The 17094-nt window shown below is 47.1% G+C and overlaps 2 protein-coding genes and 1 pseudogene across 5 annotated transcripts in view; 2 read left to right on the top strand and 1 right to left on the bottom strand.

The window, feature by feature from the left end:
• The window catches only part of RNF121 (ring finger protein 121), a 75596-nt gene extending 63321 nt beyond the window's left edge, over nt 1–12275 (top strand). For both annotated transcript variants that reach the window (XM_003923413.4, XM_010334272.3), the window contains 5 exons: nt 12–119; nt 4167–4287; nt 9405–9538; nt 10135–10236; nt 10865–12275. In XM_003923413.4, the coding sequence (XP_003923462.2) occupies nt 12–119; nt 4167–4287; nt 9405–9538; nt 10135–10236; nt 10865–10985 (586 nt within the window). In that variant the 3' untranslated portion in view covers nt 10986–12275. The remainder of the gene's footprint in view (nt 1–11; nt 120–4166; nt 4288–9404; nt 9539–10134; nt 10237–10864) is intronic.
• LOC104650692 (glycine cleavage system H protein, mitochondrial pseudogene) lies at nt 7917–8815 on the bottom strand (annotated as a pseudogene).
• Nucleotides 12276–12369: 94 nt separating the features above from the next.
• IL18BP (interleukin 18 binding protein) lies at nt 12370–17090 on the top strand. Of its 3 annotated transcripts, XR_012518075.1 has the most exons (7): nt 12370–13413; nt 14264–14349; nt 14718–14924; nt 15487–15607; nt 15689–15836; nt 16066–16213; nt 16789–17090. XR_012518075.1 is itself a non-coding variant. In XM_074400991.1 (6 exons), exons 1-6 carry the CDS (start codon nt 13325–13327, stop codon nt 16147–16149), a joined length of 735 nt encoding a protein of 244 aa, XP_074257092.1. In that variant the 5' UTR covers nt 12370–13324; the 3' UTR covers nt 16150–16757. The 3 variants fall into 3 exon arrangements, 2 of the variants coding, with proteins under 2 accessions (XP_074257092.1, XP_074257093.1); XM_074400991.1 differs by lacking the exon at nt 16789–17090 and having other exon boundaries at nt 16066–16757; XM_074400992.1 differs by lacking the exon at nt 16789–17090 and having other exon boundaries at nt 14718–14946; nt 15521–15607; nt 16066–16757.
• Nucleotides 17091–17094: the final 4 nt, after the last annotated feature.

The following is a 17094-nucleotide window of genomic DNA, read 5'->3' as shown; positions in this document are numbered from 1 at the left end:
TCTTTCTTCAGGTTGGTTTATAAGTGGTTCCTGCTAATCTATAAAATCAGCTATGCCACTGGCATCATTGGCTACATGGCTGTCATGTTTACCCTCTTTGGTCTTAACTTATTATTCAAGTGAGTACCCTTTGCTTTTGTTTTTGCTGGAGTTTGGGGAGGAGTGACTTTTGACATGCACCTCTTGCTGCAAGTTGTGGTATTAACAGGAGGGACATAACATGCAGGATGGGAGCTTGGGTACTGTGGGGGATGGGAAAGGACAGGCTCTCCATGATTTGTGCTGGCAAAACAAAAGAATGTTTTAATATATGCAAAGTCGGAGTCCTGAATCATGTTTTATTTTCCAAGGTTTTGTATTTTAGTGGAAAAGTCTAGTAACCAAAGTAAGCATAATAACTATTATAACCAGCCATCCATAATCCTGTCACCTTCACAGAGCTGTTTTTTTGTCTATGCGTACTCTTTATTTGCAACAGCCACTCTGCATGAATGGCCTTATGTTCAACTAGGCCAGGGGTTGGCAAACTCTGCCCTCTGTGCCAAATCAGCTCACAACCTGTTATTATAAAATGAAGTTTTACTGGAACTTAGTCATGCTTATTCATTTATATATTGCCTATGGCTGTTTTTCCACTAAAACAGCAGAGGTGAATAGTTGTGACGAAGATTATATGGGCTACAAAACCTGAAATAGTTACCATCTGGCCTTTTATGGGAAAAGATTGCTGACTCTTGGGCTAGGCCATCAACCTACATGACCGTGTAGGTTGTCCTATATACAGCTAGCAACAGATTGACTTAGAAGGATACAAAACAAAAAAATACAGCAGGGCAGTGTCTGCAAGTCTTCACAGTAGACTCAGAGCTTAGGTGTGAGAGAATGAGACCACACAGGTAGGTATGGAAGCCACCCTGGCCTAGGACCCCCAGTCCCCCAGGAACACATCCAGTTTCAAGAATGTCCCAGTCCAGAGGCATTGTACTAATGACAGGTCATAAGCAGTGTTGTCTGTAGTATGGCTGACATTCGACGAGATTTCTAAGGAAACAGTTCTAGAAAGTTAACCCATCGATGTTAAGTCCTGTTTCATTGTTGGGCACATAGGTGGTTTTCAATTTAGTACTATCACAGATAACACTACTCTGTTGCTTCCTAAGCATGCATTCCTAGGAGTGGAATTCTGGCTGCTGCTTCAGTTGTCATAAGCCTTCCAAAAGATCTCTATTAGTTTACAAGTCCTCCCACCCTGAATTGAGTCGGATGCTAAGAAGTCCTGAGCTCAGAGACGGGAGTGTACAGTGAGTCAGTGAGGCAGATGAAGGTGGAAATATGATTTCCTGGATGAAGTACTGGTGGCTGTGGGCTGTGGATCACGAGGAATCCTAAGCCTAGGACAATACACTGAAGCTAGAGATAAAGGATTCAAATTTAAGATGATGAATGGGATGATCACTGGCCTCTTCCCCGAGCCTAGTTATATTGCAGGCAGGAGTCTCTTAAAGGAGTTTATTTTAGGACAAGTAAAAGTAAATTCTGGGCTGGGCTTGGTGGCTAATGCCTGTAATCCCAGCACTTTGGGAGGCTCAGGCAGGTGGATCACGAGGTCAGGAGGAGATCAAGACCAGCCTGGCCAACATGGTGAAACCTTGTCTCTACTAAAATACAAAAAATTAACTGGACATGGTGGCATGTGCCTGTAGTCGCAGCTACTTGGGAGGCTGAAGCTGGGGAATCACTTGAATCCGGGCAGCGGAGGTTGCAGTGAGCTGAGATTGTGCCACTTCACCTGGGCAATACAATGACTGATTCAGGGAAAAAAAAAAAATCCTGGCGTATATAACTGTATATAAGTGGCTCTTGCCTGTAATCCCAGCTGTTTGGAAGGCTGAGGCAGGAGGATTGCTTGAGGCCTGGCATTCAAGACCAGCTGGGCAACATAGTGAGACCCTCAACTCCTAAAAAAAAAAAAAAAAAAGAAAAGAAAATTAGCTGGGTATAGTGGTGTGCACCTGTATCCCCAGCTACTCAGGAGGCTGAGATGGGAGGTTTGCTTGAGCCTAGAAGTCCAAGGCTGTGGTGAGCTATGATCATGCCACTGGACTCCAGCCCAGGTGACAAAGGGAGACCCCCATCTTGAAAAAAAATAAAAATAAATAAATCCTATTTTATATAGTGAGAGCACACCTATGAAATTCTTTCTTCCACGGGTAGTATAGGCTGAAAGAATAAACAGCCTCCTGAAGGGTTTAGCGAAATTCATCACTGGAGAGGCTTACACGTCTTGTCAAAGAAAATAGATATTTCCTGGTAACCTTCTAACCTGTATGGTTAAAAAATAAAAATTAAAATTAAGATTCTGCATTATGGTTTTTTTTGTTTTTGTTTTTGTTTTGTTTTGAGATGGAGTATTTCTTTGCCTCCCAGGCTAGAGTGCAGTGGCGAGATCTTGGCTCATTGCAACTTCTGCCTCCTAAGAGCAAGTTCAAACGAATCTCTTGCCTCAGCCTCCTAAATAGCTGGGACTACAGGCGTGTGCCACCACACTGGCTAATTTTTGTATTTTTAGTAGAGATGGGGTTTTACCATGTTGACCAGGCTGGTTTTGAACTCCTGACCTCAGGAGGTCCACCTGCCTTGGCCTCCCACAAGTGCGGGATTACAGGCATGAGCCATCACACCTGGCCTCTGCATTATGTTTTAAAGATAATTCTTCTGTAATTACAGTTTTTTTTGTTTTTTTTTTTTTTTTTTTTTTGAGACAGAGTGTCGCTCCATTGCCAGGCACCAGGCTGGAGTGCAGTGGCACAATCTCAGCTCACTGTAACCTCTGCCTCCTGGGTTCAAGCAATTCTGCTGCCTCAGCCTCTCAAGTAGCTGGGACTACAGGCACGCGCCAGCACACCCAGCTAATTTTTGTATCTTTAGTAGAGATGGGGTTTCACCATGTTGGCCAGGATGGTCTCAATCTCTTGACCTTGTGATCCACCTGCCTTGGCCTCCCAACATGCTGGGATTACAGGCGTGAGCTACCACTCCCGGCTACAGTTTCTTTTTACTTGCCTAAACTGCACAAAGAGGAAAACAGAATTGTGCTACTGATCAAATTAATTGGTGCAAGATCAATGATTTCTAGTGAATTAAATATTCAAGGTTCATAAGCAAATGCAACTTTGTATATAAACGTAACTTCAAGCAAATATGTACAGTTCTTTGTACAATTATTTTAACAAAGATACTTTTCTGTAACAAAGATTTATGGACTAAAGGCTGCAAATTATTGGTCCTTGAAATTATTAAAACAAACCTTAATGTTATAGGCAAGATCTTTCTCCTTGTTAAATAGATTTGGACCAAAATTTAACTTTGATGATATTATATTGAATATTTATATTATGTAGTTTATAATTTCATAGTAACTGCTATATATTAATAAATATTTACTAATTTTATCTTTTTTTTTCTAAGCCTGTGTTTGACAAGCTGTTTCTGTAAAGGTTCAAACAGTAAATATTTTAGGCCTTATGGGACAATAGGTAGAATCTAGGATATTGTGTGGGTACTTACATAACGAGATAAAACTCCTACCTTGTCCCACTCTGCTTGCCTGGGGAAGGGGCCAGGATTCAGGTAGTGGGCACGATTTGTCTCAGAAGGAGGGGTATGTTGGCTGCTGGGATACTTTTCACTCTCTGCTTTAGTGATACCCAGATTCTGATGTGCCCTTTCCTGCTTATGGATGGCTCAGCTGTTTCAACTTGGGTGGCCAGCTGGAGGTGACACAGCTCAGTGAGACAGCTCACTTAGTGTCTAGCAGTTACCAGCAGTGGAGTCCCCAACATGTAGGTCCCAATGAGCACAGGTCCTGGGCAGCTGCAAGTCGTTGCTACCAGTTAGGGGAGGCAAGGACTAAGAGCAGAGTGAGGAAAAGGGGTAGGAGGGGATACTGTAGCTTTGCCTTTGTGGCCCACAGTGCTAGCCTCCTCAAGAGGTGTTCATGGGCCATATAAAAATAGGCAGCAGACTGGATTTGGTCGTAGTTTGCCTACACTTGCTCTAGTCTTTAGCCTTCTTGCGTTGGACCCTGCCTTGTGTGTCCCAGAGTAGTAATCCAGAGAAGATATGTCCCAGGGTGGGTTATCCTAGCTCTACTGCTTCACTTGCAGGATCAAACCAGAAGATGCCATGGACTTTGGCATCTCTCTTCTCTTCTATGGCCTCTACTATGGAGTTCTTGAACGCGACTTTGCAGAAATGTGTGCAGACTACATGGCATCTACCATAGGGGTGAGTTCATCCAAATTCTTAAATAGTGCTTCTTGACACCGCCAAATTATTCAAGTTGACATCACTTGTTTAATGGAAGAGAAAGGCAGTAAGGGGTGAGATAAGCCACGAAAAATCCTTCAAGGTGTGGGTATGCATGGACATTCCTTCCTTAAAATTTGGAAAGCCACACAGCCAAAAGAATAAATACAAAATAAATAAATACAAAAGAATAAAACCATGTCCTCTGCAGCAGCATGGTAGCTGGAGGCCTTTATGCTAAGCCAGTTAACGCAGGAACAGAAAACCAAATACCTCATGTCCTCACTTAAATGGGAGCTAAACATTGGATATTCACGGATCTAAAGATGGCAACAGTAAACACTGGGGACTTCTAGAGGGGGAGCGAGAGGGGACAAGTGGTTGAAAAACTATCTGTTGGTTACTGTGTTCACCACCTGGGCAATGGAATCATTCGTGCCCTAGACCTCAGCATCACACAGTTATACCCATGTAACAAACCTGCACGTGTATCCCCTGAATCTAAAATGAAAGTTGAAATTATTTTTTAAAACAAATTTAGAAAGCCAGATCTCAGATGTGCCCTAGAATTATTCTCTTTAGGACCATTATAGGAAAGAGACACTTTATCCACCAGGAAGTTAACATTCAGTAAATGCTTTTTTCTTTTTTGAGACAGAGTCTTGCTCTGTCACCCAGGCTGGAGTGCAGTGGCACAATCTTGGCTCACAGCAACCTCCGCCTCCTGGGTTCAAGTGATTCTCCTACCTCAGCTTCCTGAGTAGTTGGGACTACAGGCACCCACCATCATGCCTGGCTAATTTTTGTATTTTTAGTAGAGATGGGGTTTCACCATATTGGCCAGGCTGGTTTCAAACTCATGGCCTTGTGATCCACCTGCCTCAACCTCCCAAAGTGCTGGGATTACAGGCGTCAGCTACTGTGCTCGTCCCATTCAGTAAATGCTTTTTAATGCCTGCCATGTGCCTAGACACATAGCCATGTGCCAGAATTACAAAAGTGTACAAAAATAAACATGGTTTTTGCCCAGATACAGTTTACTCTTTCGGTGGTGGAGAGATGATGGATGTTAAAATAACAAACACGGATAAAAATAAAATTATAACTTGGATAAGCATTATGTAGGGAAGGTATTCATAATGCTGTAAACACATGTAGTAGTGTCATTTGACCTAGTCTTGGGGCTCAAAGATGGCGTCCTTGAAGAAGTGACTGTGGAGCTGACTTGAACAATGAGTAGGAGTTTAGTGGATGAAGTCTTGTCATGGGAGAAAGTATGGGTGTTTTTCAGGAACTAAGACAAGTGTGGTTGTATGACCAAGAAGTTTGTCTAGAGAAGTAGTGACTAGACCAGAAAAAAGCCTGTGGGCCAAATTAGATTTTTATTTTTATGCTAAAAATACTGGGAGGGGCTGGGCACAGTGGCTGACTTTGGGAGGCCAAGGTAGGCAGATCGCTTGAGCACAGGAGTTCAAGACCAGCCTGAGCAACATAGATGAGACCCCCATCTCTACAAAAAAATGGGAGAAAAAAAATTAGCTGGGTGTGGTGGCACATGCCTGTGGTCCCAGCTACTTGGGATGCCAAGGTGGGAGGTCACTTGAGCCCAGGAGTTTCGAGGCTGCAGTAGCTTGATCATGCCACCAAACTCCAACCTGGGCAACAGAGCAAGATGTTGTCGCTAAAAAGCAAATAAATAAAATTCACAAAGTATATAATAATCACGCAAAGGCACAACAATAAATGATGCAGCACAAAAGTGTTCAGTCCATGCTGGTTATTGTTTTTGCACTGCACAGCGGTAGGAGTTGCTCCTTACAATTTTTGCTTTGTGAACATTTATTCCTTGATTTAACCACAACCACTACAACAACAGCCACTGTCACTCACTGCTTTACCAAAAATTGGGGGAAGTTGTCATACTTGTTTTATTAATCTTTAACTGTTATGTGTAAAGCTACATATTTCAACTTTTAATATTAAAAGTGTTTTGAGTCTTTTTCTAAGAGACAATTTGGTGTCTCTTAAATCGAGGTTTAGTGATGTCTTTGTAACAGAAATATGACACAGGAACTGAACTCTTGTTTCTATCAATTAGCCTGTGATAAAATTGGTTTTGTTATATGTCGTTTAACTTAAAATCAGTTTCCAAGAAACTATCAATGAAGTTAAATGTGGACATACTTACTGTATTTGAGAAGTATTTTGGAGGTAAGTTGACAGGACTTAGATATAGTTTGGTTATGAAGACTGAAGGGAAAAATAAGAAGGAGATGAAGGTCTCAAAGCTGACATTTGTGATTCGGCAACTGCTTGGATGGCAGTACCTTTCACTGAGATAGAAAATGCAAGAGGAGCGGGTGGCCATCATGGAGAGATGCTTAAATATGGGGAAATTAACACCAATCTGAGAAATGCAAGAAAATATTTCTAAGTTTTTTTTTTTTCAGAATGGAAATATATCTTTGTTGTTTTGCTGTTCATAAAAGTAGTATGTTCTCTTTGTAATTATTTAAACAACACAGAAGTGCTCCCTGTCTCTGTGTCATCCCCCAAGACCCCACCCCAAGAAGGAATATTTCCATCACCTTGAATAACTTTAATTGAGTACCGTTTAAGGCCAGGGACTTGTTTCTCAGTATCATGGGACTATTCTGTTTTTTTTCTGTACTGGATCAAATTGAAAACAGTACATTGGATCACTGTATAGACAATTTATTAGGTTCCTTTTTGAACAACTGTCTTGTGTTTTACCTTTATTTCCCTCTTATCTATTTGTGTAGACATTGGATCATCCTTTAACCAGTTTACTCTCCAGAAGAGATTTCTAGACCGCTTCACCATTTTGACCATTTTGAAGTATACAATTCAGTGCATTAATTACATTTTCAGTGTTATGCAACCATTGTCACAGTCTAATTCCAAAGTTTTTCATCATTCCCAACAGAAACTCTGCCCATTAAGGAGTAACTCCTCATTACCCCTGCCCACAGCCCCTGGTTTACCTGTAATATACTTTCCATCTCTGTGAACATGCCTATTGTAGATATTTCATGTAAATGGAATCACACAGTATTTGTCCCTTTGTCTCTGGCTTCTTTCACTTAGCATAGTGTTTTCAAAGTTCATTTGTGTATAGAATGTATCATTCCTTTTTATGGCTGAATAGTATTCCCTTGTGTGTGCACTGCATTTGGTTTATTCATTCTTCTGTCGGTAGCCACTTGGGTTGTTTCTACTTTTTGGCTACTGTGAGTAATGCTGTGAGCACTGGTGTTTAAGTGTCTGTTTAGCCCTAGTCTCATAGCTTTTGGGTTTATACTGAGGAATGGAATTGCTCGGTCATTTGGCAATTCTATGTTTTAACTTTTTGAGGACATGCCAGACTCCTTGCTTTCTTAATTATGATAATGCTTAAGTGAATATCTGTTTGCATGAAGCGTTTTTTTTCCCACGAAGTATTTTATTATTTTGCTGCAAAGCTGTTGCTTCACTGTGTAAAAATAGCACCAGCGAATGCAGTGTATTACAAAATTAAGATAGTGTTGTTCTTCATCTGACGCTGTACAAGCAACAAAAACCTTCACTCCTAGTTATTTCCAGTGGACAGATCATTAAGTATTTCACCCCAAATCCACTTATGGATGTACGCAAGTTACAATATCATATAAGGCTTAAGAATAACAACGTTATCTCTGAATTATGGAATTTTTATAACTAGTTTTTAACATGGATAATTTCATGAATTCTGAATACTAAAGCCTAGTCTAAAAATCATAGGATATTGTGAAAAAGACATGTATTATGTTTATATATAATCATTAGAAAGTTAAAGGGCATTGTCTTTTATTAGCAGTGTGAACAGTAGTTTTTTTCCCCATCGGTAATGCTAAAAGTTGCTATTCTAAGTCTTCTACACACCACTAATTTAAGACAACTCTGCTGGGTTGCATTGAATCATACTGGTTTATTTAGCGGTTGCATTTTCACTCCTCAATAGATTTTATGTATTTCTCATATGCTTCTTCACTCATAAGTTCATCTAGTTCTGAAGGGTTACTCAGTGTCATCTTGATCAGCCAACCATCTTCATAACAACATTTGTTTACAAGTCCTGGATTTTCTGCAAGAGCTTCATTAATTTCGGTGACTTCTCCTGATAAAGGAGAACAAAGTTCACTAGCAGCTTTCAGACTTTCCAAATCACCAAATTCATCTTGTTTATTCAATTTTGTCCCAACTTCAGGCAGACTACAGTAAACAACATCTCCCTACGCTTCCTGTGCAAAATTGCTGATTCCCACTGTTCCAATACCATTTTCTGTTGTTATCCATTCATATTTTTCTTGTGAATTTACGCACCGAAAGCAGAGCGGGCCCGTGTGCAGCTTCGGGACCGCGCCTGCCCGCAGCTGCGAGGGCCTTGGCGGGCAGGACGCGGCAAGTGATGGGACCGTGCGCAGGGTGCAGAGCACGGCTGCACGCTCCGCACCGCTCGCAGCGCCATGTTCCGCATGAAGCGTTTTTGACACTTCATCTTATTTCTTTAAATTCCTTGAACTGAAATTAGCGGGTCAACAACAGTTTGAGACACCATGCTAAATGCTATCTGAAAGGCTTCAACCTCCTTTGCTGCTGCCACAAATGTCTGAGAATGCCTTTGTCACCAAACCAATATGGCACTTAATATTTCACTCTTTTAAATGTTGGAGAATATTGTTGTCCATTTCTGATGGAACCACAGTCTGGCGACAGAATGGCTTATTTGACACAGCTCCTGATCACCAGCCCCGAGTTCTTTTCCCTCCGATTCCCCTTATCCCTTGGAGCTGATCCAGCCCAGTCTACAGTTCCTGTTAATCTAACTTTCCAACTGTCTCTAGTCTGGTCACTACTCCCCATCTGCCCAGGAAAGATGAGGTCGATTTGACTTGTAAAAGGTGACCTTTTCTAAAGAGTTAAAAAAAAAGTCCTTTAACTCTGGGCCTTCCTCTGCCACTGCGCCTTCTCTTTAGAAGGCCTGAGGCCTCTGTGGAGCTTCCTACTTTGGCTGCTTCTCACAGCTTTTCCTGTCCTTCATTCCCGCTCTTCTTCAGTTCTACAGTGAGTCGGGCATGCCTACCAAACATCTTTCAGACAGCGTGTGTGCTGTGTGTGGCCAGCAGATCTTTGTGGACGTCAGTGAAGAGGGCATCATTGAGAACACATACAGGCTGTCTTGCAATCACGTGTATCCTGCCTCGAGCTCCTGAGCCACATCTCTCCTGCGACCTGCATACTCCACTCAGGGAGACAGAGGGGGTGGTCGTGACCCTAGGTGTGCTGTCCAGACCCTTGCATGTAGGAGAGCCACAAGAAGGCCGCCTTCCATGCCCTTTCCCACAGATCAGAGCCACTCTTATGTAAACAGTGGTTATACTCTGGCTGGATCTGAGAGGAACCTGAGGTTGCAGCTAGTGAAGCTGTGCTAGCAGACCTGAGATCAGACCAGTCACAGGGGAAGAGGACCTCGAATGGGATCCCTTAGTTTAGCATCATATCCCCTATTCTTAACACTTGTAATATTTATCATGTATTCACTTAGCTCCCATTCAGTGCCTCTATTGGGAGAGCCATGTATCATCTCCATTTTGCCCCGTAACAGTCTTGTGAGATGGGGATCATTATCCTTACTTCACATGAGAGGAAACAGGTTCAGACAGAGGGACTTACCCAAGATTATAGAGCTGATAAAGAGTGAAGCCAGGATTTGAACCTTTCAAAGACTGGCGTGGGGCTGGAGTGCCACCCTGGCTCCCACCATTTCCCTTGACCAGCAGTGCTCAGCTTCCACGAGTTCTGCATCCGCGGCTGGTGCATCGTGGGAAAGAAGCAGACGTGTCCCTACTGCAAAGAGAAGGTAGACCTCAAGAGAATGTTCAGCAATCCGTATCCTTTATTGGGGTCCTTGTTGGGAGTGGGTTGTGGGAAGAAAGTACTGGTCAGTGTGACCTGCATTTGGGTCTTCCTGGTGCCCTCCCCTCTGCCCCCAGCCAGAACATGTTGAACCATGATGGGAAGCTGAGCTGCTAGTCTTGCCCCGTGATACACCCCCAGTCTCCCTATTTTAGGATTATTGCCTGTTCTCAGCCTCCTTGCAGCCATTGTCACGGATAGATAGATTTGTGGCTGTTTCACACTGGCAGTTCCTTCTTAGAGAAGGTGTTACAGGAGGCCCTCCCTGCATGTTGGTCATGGGGAACTAGGATTTCTCTCTCCAATTCCATCAGGTCTGTCCTGTCTCCCATACCAGTCCCCTCTGTCCTGCATCCTGCATTCTCTGTGTTCAGCTTTTTATTCCAACGGATAGGCTGTGAGGAGGAAGAGGAGGGGGAGGGCAAAGTCAGGAGTGCTGGCTGAGTAGGAGGTAAGGCTGGGTGGGCCCTTCCAGAAAGCAGTCTCCGTTCCTCTAGGCTGTGGAAGAGCTGGCAAGTGGGGCAGACCCAGGGAGCCCCCTGCACCCATGCAAGCTCACCTCTGGCAGCTCTTGCACAGAGCCTCTTTAACGCACTGACAGCTGGGAGAGGCCTCACGTCATGTATGGGCAACTGCTAGACTGGCTTCGATACTTGGTAGCCTGGCAGCCTGTCATCATTGGCCTAGTCCAAGGCATCAACTACATCCTGGGCCTGGAATAGTGATGAAGAGCATCATTGGAGAACCAACCCCACACGCCGTGGACCTCAGGGCACTCTCCTCCCTGCCCACAAAGAACTCCTGGGTGGGAAAGACTCAAAGGGGTGCTTGGGCCACTCAGGACCCCTCCGGCTGTGTCGGACTTGGGAGGGATATGATGGAGAGCCAGTGGGGCTGTCAGCAGTGGGGGGCTTTTTAAAAGAAAACTATTTTGATGAATATATTTAAAAAACCCTTTTTTATTGTGGAGCATAGGAATTGCCCCCTCTAGGCTTCACCCTCCCTGTCTAAGCAGGGTGGGGGCAGAGCCATATTTTTGGTTTAAAGGAGCCTTTTCATCTCTGGCTGAGAACACTGCTGGGCTCCCAGGTAGCTGAAGGCCTCAGCCCACCCACTCCCTTCTCCTCTTCTGTGTGGGCTTAAGCCTGGTGCACTTAGTAAAGAGCTAACGTATTCAGGCTACTGCCACAGGTGAGCACTAAGGCCCCAAGTGTCTTCCCTCCCCTGTCTACTGTCTGGGATACAGGACAGATGTTGTGTCTGACTCTGTCTCCCTCTGTCCGGGAGCTATAGGCTAGTTGAAGCAAGTGGAACCTTATCAGTGACTTGTCCAATAAGGGAAGCCGTGGGGCCTCAATTCATTGAAGATTTGTTTTGAGACAACTGGAAGAATCAGCACTGTGGATACTTGCCTGTGTGCAGGGCTGTGGTCAGCCAAAAATAGAGATCATATAGTTGGGTCATGGGGCAGTTGTTGGCAGCCGTAACTGACAGCCTCTTTTGCAAGCGCATTCTTCAGTGGATCCTTCAGTGGAGTGGTGACACGTGCCAAAAGTCACTCTGCCACACTTCCTTCCTGAAAGCCTAAGAGTGCGTATGCGTGTATGTGTGCGTGTGCGTGTTCATGAGTCAGAAGAATATGACATGTCAACTTCTCCCTGTGTCAGATGATATGCCCTGGAAGCTGGCAGGGGATTCCCAGGCCAGGGAATATACCTACATGATTTTTGTCATTCATGGGTCCTCCCTGGGCCTGACAACAGGAGTGGTGGGTGGGTGGGTAGAGGAATAAGGCCTAGGTGAGTATAGGTTTTGAGAAGGGGCTTCTAGGAAGGCCCCAGCCCTGGTCCTTGGTGACTTGAATAAAGTGGGAGGTCAAACATGGGCCTTCGGCATTGGGTTTCTAGGGAATAGATCCAGTAGCGCCTGCCCCTTTAAGGGCAGCAAGAACCAAGCAGGATGTTGTCACTCCCATCTGAATAAAGCTCCATGAGCTGGGTTGGAAAGCTGAACATTTATCTTGCTTTCTTCTTCCCACCTCTCTCTGGGGTCTCCAGGCGTGTCTTGCCTTTGCTAACCCCCATGTGAGACCTGAGGGTCTGGGGGTGGTTGCCCTGCCTTTCTGCCATTCCCTGCAGTTCCCCTGCCGACATCCGTGGGAGTGGTAGAATGCGGGCTCCAGTCCTGTGGCCTAAGAGGGCCTGGGGCATCACTGGGCCTGCTTTCAGACTGAGGTGGTTCTGTGTTCTCACTGCCTGAGGCCAGTGTCCTGCCACCACCTGCCTTCCTCAGGGCCATACTCAGCCTCGGCTTCTCTTCCCCAGCTGTGGCTTCCCATGATGCCCTGCTGCTTATGCCTCCTCTGGGGCTGTTCCTCTTCTCAGAGAGGAGAATGTGGCTGGTCAAAGGAACAGGGATCACTTCCTTGCACTTTTTTCTCCCACCTCCATGTCAGGCGCAGGTGAGAAGCCGAGAACAGGCTGTCCAAAGCTCTCTCTTCACTCATAAGTCCTGAATCCCATGACCTCCCCTTTGCCCAACTCTGGTCTTGGTTACACTAAGGCAGAGTCCTGTCATCTGTCCCTACCATCCCCCCTGGACTGTATCTTTCAGAAACCCCAGGCAGCCTTGCCTCCTGACCTAACTCCTGGAGATGCTGGTGTTCCTGGGAGGAATTTCCCTTATATCATAGTATTAGAAGCCCCTGGGGCAGGAGGTAGAGGGAGGAATTGAGAGGACGAAAAACTTGAACTTCACACCTACAAGATGTGACTTGTAGTCTCCTATTGTTTTCTTGTAGAAAAGCCATATTCCTAATTTAGACATAGGAGATCACAACTGACTGTGTTCCTGATGCAGTTCCATCTGGGGGCCTCCCTGGCTCTGTCACCAGCCCTCACACCCTCTTGATTACAGGAGTCACAAACCTCAGACACACAGCTCCTGTCTACCTCCTGTTGGGGGTCAGCTCTCGAGCCTGTGTGTCAGTTCCTGGGCTGGCTGTGTGAGTTCTACGGACAAGGGGAAACTGCTCTCGGTGTGTTTCCTGTGGTGGGTTCACATGCAGCTAGAGACAGCCAGCTTGAGTTTTGGAGCTCACAGAGGGGAGCTTCTGGAAAGGCAGGCTCTTCAGGACCTCTTGGGAACCAGGTAGGAGGAGTCTGGGAATACAAGTGAACCTAGACCTGTAGCCCTGGCCAGAGGGGCTAGGATGAGAGACCCATGGGTGGGGTATTGGGAGATGCAGCCGACCTTGGGGCTGGTGGCTGGGAGAGTGGGGAGCCTGGGAAAGGCGAGGATGTGGAGGGGCTGGTATGGCTTTGAGCCTGAAATGGTAAAAATGATCCAACTTGGGGTCCCCAGTGCCCAGGAAAGTTGTCCCGTTGAATATCAGTGTGAAGGTGGAGGAGGAAGCCTGTTCACATGGAAACAAAGATCTCGGTCTGAAGAGGGGAGGTGGACACCAAAGTCCTGACCCTTGGCTGGGACAGAATTGGTCTGTGAGAGACTCTCATCTAGTTCACACCCTAAGTGACCCTGGGGGTGGCGTGGAGGTAGATTAGAGGTCCCAGTCTGGTTATCATCTGGAGAGGTAGGGGTCCCGGGAGCTGAAGATTTCTGAGAACACTCACTTTTAAGGGATTATGTTTAAAAAGTGAAAGTGAAATAGAGGATCGGGGCAGTACTTTCCCAGAAGGATTGCTCAGGATCCTGCTCTTCCCAGAAGCAGCTCTGTTGCTGGAGAGGGTGACTGGGTGAGTCCTTGTTCTCTCTTTGGGTCTCATTTTGCCCTCCGTAATGAAGGGGTAAGATTGGACTAGGTAAGCATCTTACCATTTTTGGTCATGAGAGCTGGGGTGGGGGGGGATTGTCACTGGATGACCCCCCCAGCTCTGTTTCTAAGTGCTGAAAGAGCTCCAGGCTATGCTACGGGAGGAAAAGCCAGCTACTGAGAAAACGTGGCAGTGGTTTACGATTTTCCTCCCCCACCTTTCACCAGAGAAGAGGACGTTGTCACAGATAGAGAGCCAAGCTTACCAGCTCCTGACGCATGCATCATGATGATGAGACAGAAGTGGATACCAGGTAGGCTTTGGGGCTGCCCATGGGCAGGCGGGGTAGGCTGAGGTCTATGAACAGAATGGAGCCATAGGCTAACCCGGAGCCTTCACCCCAAGGCAAACACCATCCAACCCACCTGGTGCTATTGCTTTAAGAACCTGGACAGATGCTGTGGCTCTGGCTCCATTCCAAAGCTGCTCTGTAATCAATAAAGGGGTGGGTGCTAAGGGGCCTCTCTTTTGCTCTGATTCCCTGGCTAGAGCCCAGATGTCTTTGGGCTGAAGGGACATCCTTACCTGGGCAGCCCACTCCATCTCCAGTCCAGATAGAAGCCATGATGCTGAGTGCTCCCAGGCAGCCCAGCTGCTGACCTGTGATTGTCCTTTCCTCAGTCCCCAGTCCTTTGTGGGTCCTGCTCCTCTGTGCCCACATCATCACTCTCCTGGACAGAGCCACACCTGTCTCACAGACCACCACAGCTGCCACTGCCTCAGCTAGAAGCACAAAGGACCCCTGCTCCTCCCAGCCCCCAGTGTTCCCAGCAGCAAAGCAGTGTCCAGCATTGGAGGTGACCTGGCCAGAGGTGGAACTGCCACTGAGTAAGGAGCACAGCAGTCGGGGGTAGGCTGTGGGCACAAAGGTTCCCAGGGTTGGGTTGACTTCTGAGCGCCAGCCCCCTTCTGCCATGCACCACCAACTGGGCCAGCTGGGCTGAGAACCCCCACATTCTCCCTCCACAAACCAGCATCTAGATGCTCCCTATTAAATAGGACAGAGAACTCAGATGTAAGTAATGGACACAGGACCTCTCAGAGCCTTGATGCAGTGGACTCCAAGGCCAGCCCCTCCACCCAGAGCCCACTGGCCTCTAGCCATCTCATAGGAGCAGTAGCCACCCAGCACTGCCTCAGTCACCTGGGCTCCCAAGTCACAGAGACTGGGTACTAGAAAACGTCATCCTGAGGAGACAGACTCGGAAGAGGAGAACCAAGGACCCTTTCCCGTATTCCCTGTGTTTAGGGGTAGGGCCTCTTGGAGACAACTGCACTTCCCCTTTAACAGACCTTCCCACCTAGGGGGAGCTGGCAGGGAGGGCACAGCAGAGCAGGCCAGGGAAAGGGCTTGCTTTTCGGGAGGGTTAACTGCTGCTTGTGTCCCTAGATGGAACGCTGACCTTGTCCTGTACTGCCTGCAGCCGCTTCCCCCACTTCAGCATCCTCTACTGGCTGGGCAATGGTTCCTTCATTGAGCACCTTCCAGGCCTGTGGGAGGGCAGCACCAGGTGAGGATTGCAGCAGCCAGGTGGGTGGGAAGGAGTCCTCCTTCTGTGGCCCTCATGACCTTTCCTTCCTTTCTGTTCCAGCTGGGAGCGTGGGAGCACAGGTACACAGCTGAGCAGGACCTTGGTGCTGGAGCAGCTGACCCCTGCCCTGCACGGCACCAACTTCTCCTGTGTGCTCGTGGACCCGGAACAGGTTGTCCAGCGTCACGTCGTTCTGGCCCAGCTCTGGGTGAGTAGCTTAAGGAGAGGCCTCCAGGAACAGGAGGAACTCTTTCCGTATGTGGGGAGGAGAGGGTGGGCTCTGCCAGAGCAGCCTCTAAACTAATGTCCAGCATTCCTCATGGTCAGCCCGAGGAGACAAAAAGGAACTTAGGCAGGGGAGGTGTGGCCTGGGGCAAAGTGATGAGACGTATCCCTCCTTTCCTTGGCCTGATCCTCGTCTGCCTTCATTTTCCTAGGCTGGGCTGAGGACACCCTCGCCCCCCACCCAAGAAGCCCTGTCCTCCAGCCACAGCACAGGGCCAGCAGCGGCACGACCTTGACCAGAGCCTGGGTCCTACCTACCTACCTGGAGTGAACAGTCCTTGACTGCCTGCAGCTGTTCGGGCAAGCAGCACACCCCCTTCTCCTCCACTTTGGTTTCTTTCACCAAATTCAAACTCCATTGCCATCTACTTAGGAAATCGCAGCCTCCCTCTAATGCTCCCCCTCCTGCCATTCTCTCCACCCTTCCTAAAGTCCTGCTCCTCACACTGCTCTACTGCTCAGAAACCACTGAAACCGACTGTTGATGCCTTAGCCTTGCACTCCAGGCCCCTGCCTACATTTCCCATGTGACTTTCCAGAGGCCTCCAACTATTGCTTTTCCCAGGCAGCTCCCACTCCCATGCCTCTGCTCATTTGGTCCCGCCTTCCTTACCACCCCAACAGGGGAACTCTCAAGCCTGGTTGAAACTCCGCCTCTTCAGTGAAGTCACCTGCTTTCAGCTCTGGCTGTTCTGCAGACTTGTCTTCATGCTGTATTTGGTTCCCCCCCCACTTCACTGTAATGGACTGTTCCAGGGAAGGGATGGGGGCAGCAGCTGCTTCAGATCCATACTGTATCTCTGTTATCCCCACGTGGGTCCTCATAAAGGATTATTCAATGGAGGCTTCCTGACATCTGTTCATTTATGCTTCAGTTTCACTCCCAGGAACTTTGCCTGTCCCAGGAGGGAGTATGGGAAGAGAGGGACTGCCACACGGAAGCGAAAGACAAAACCAGCCTCAGGGGAACACAGGCCCTTGAAAAAGGAGAACAGCCCATAATGCTCCCCAGGAACAGAGGCCAGTAATGGAGAGTGGGAAGCCTGGAAAGAAAGATGTGGCCCCAGGAAAAGGGATGAGAGGAAGGAGGTGGTCTGGAAGATTCAGCGGGGACAAGGTAGGCTCCAAAGAACCCGGATTTCCCCCCTACCCTTTCCAACTTAGATTAAGGCAACACAGTA

This window comes from Saimiri boliviensis, chromosome 6 (assembly GCF_048565385.1).
Source record: "Saimiri boliviensis isolate mSaiBol1 chromosome 6, mSaiBol1.pri, whole genome shotgun sequence".
Taxonomy (NCBI): Eukaryota; Metazoa; Chordata; class Mammalia; order Primates; family Cebidae; genus Saimiri; species Saimiri boliviensis.
The sequence above is the reverse complement of the archived record's forward strand: the minus strand, read 5'-3'. Positions and strand labels throughout refer to the sequence as shown.

Bases quoted from the DNA above. Each gene is read 5' to 3' on its own strand.
- IL18BP (XM_074400991.1), top strand. From the start codon at position 13,325: ATGCAGCTAGAGACAGCCAGCTTGAGTTTTGGAGCTCACAGAGGGGAG. The intron at 14,925-15,486 runs GTAAGGAGCACA...TTGTGTCCCTAG, and splicing joins AGAGGTGGAACTGCCACTGA to ATGGAACGCTGACCTTGTCC. The intron at 15,837-16,065 runs GTGAGTAGCTTA...TCATTTTCCTAG, and splicing joins TCGTTCTGGCCCAGCTCTGG to GCTGGGCTGAGGACACCCTC.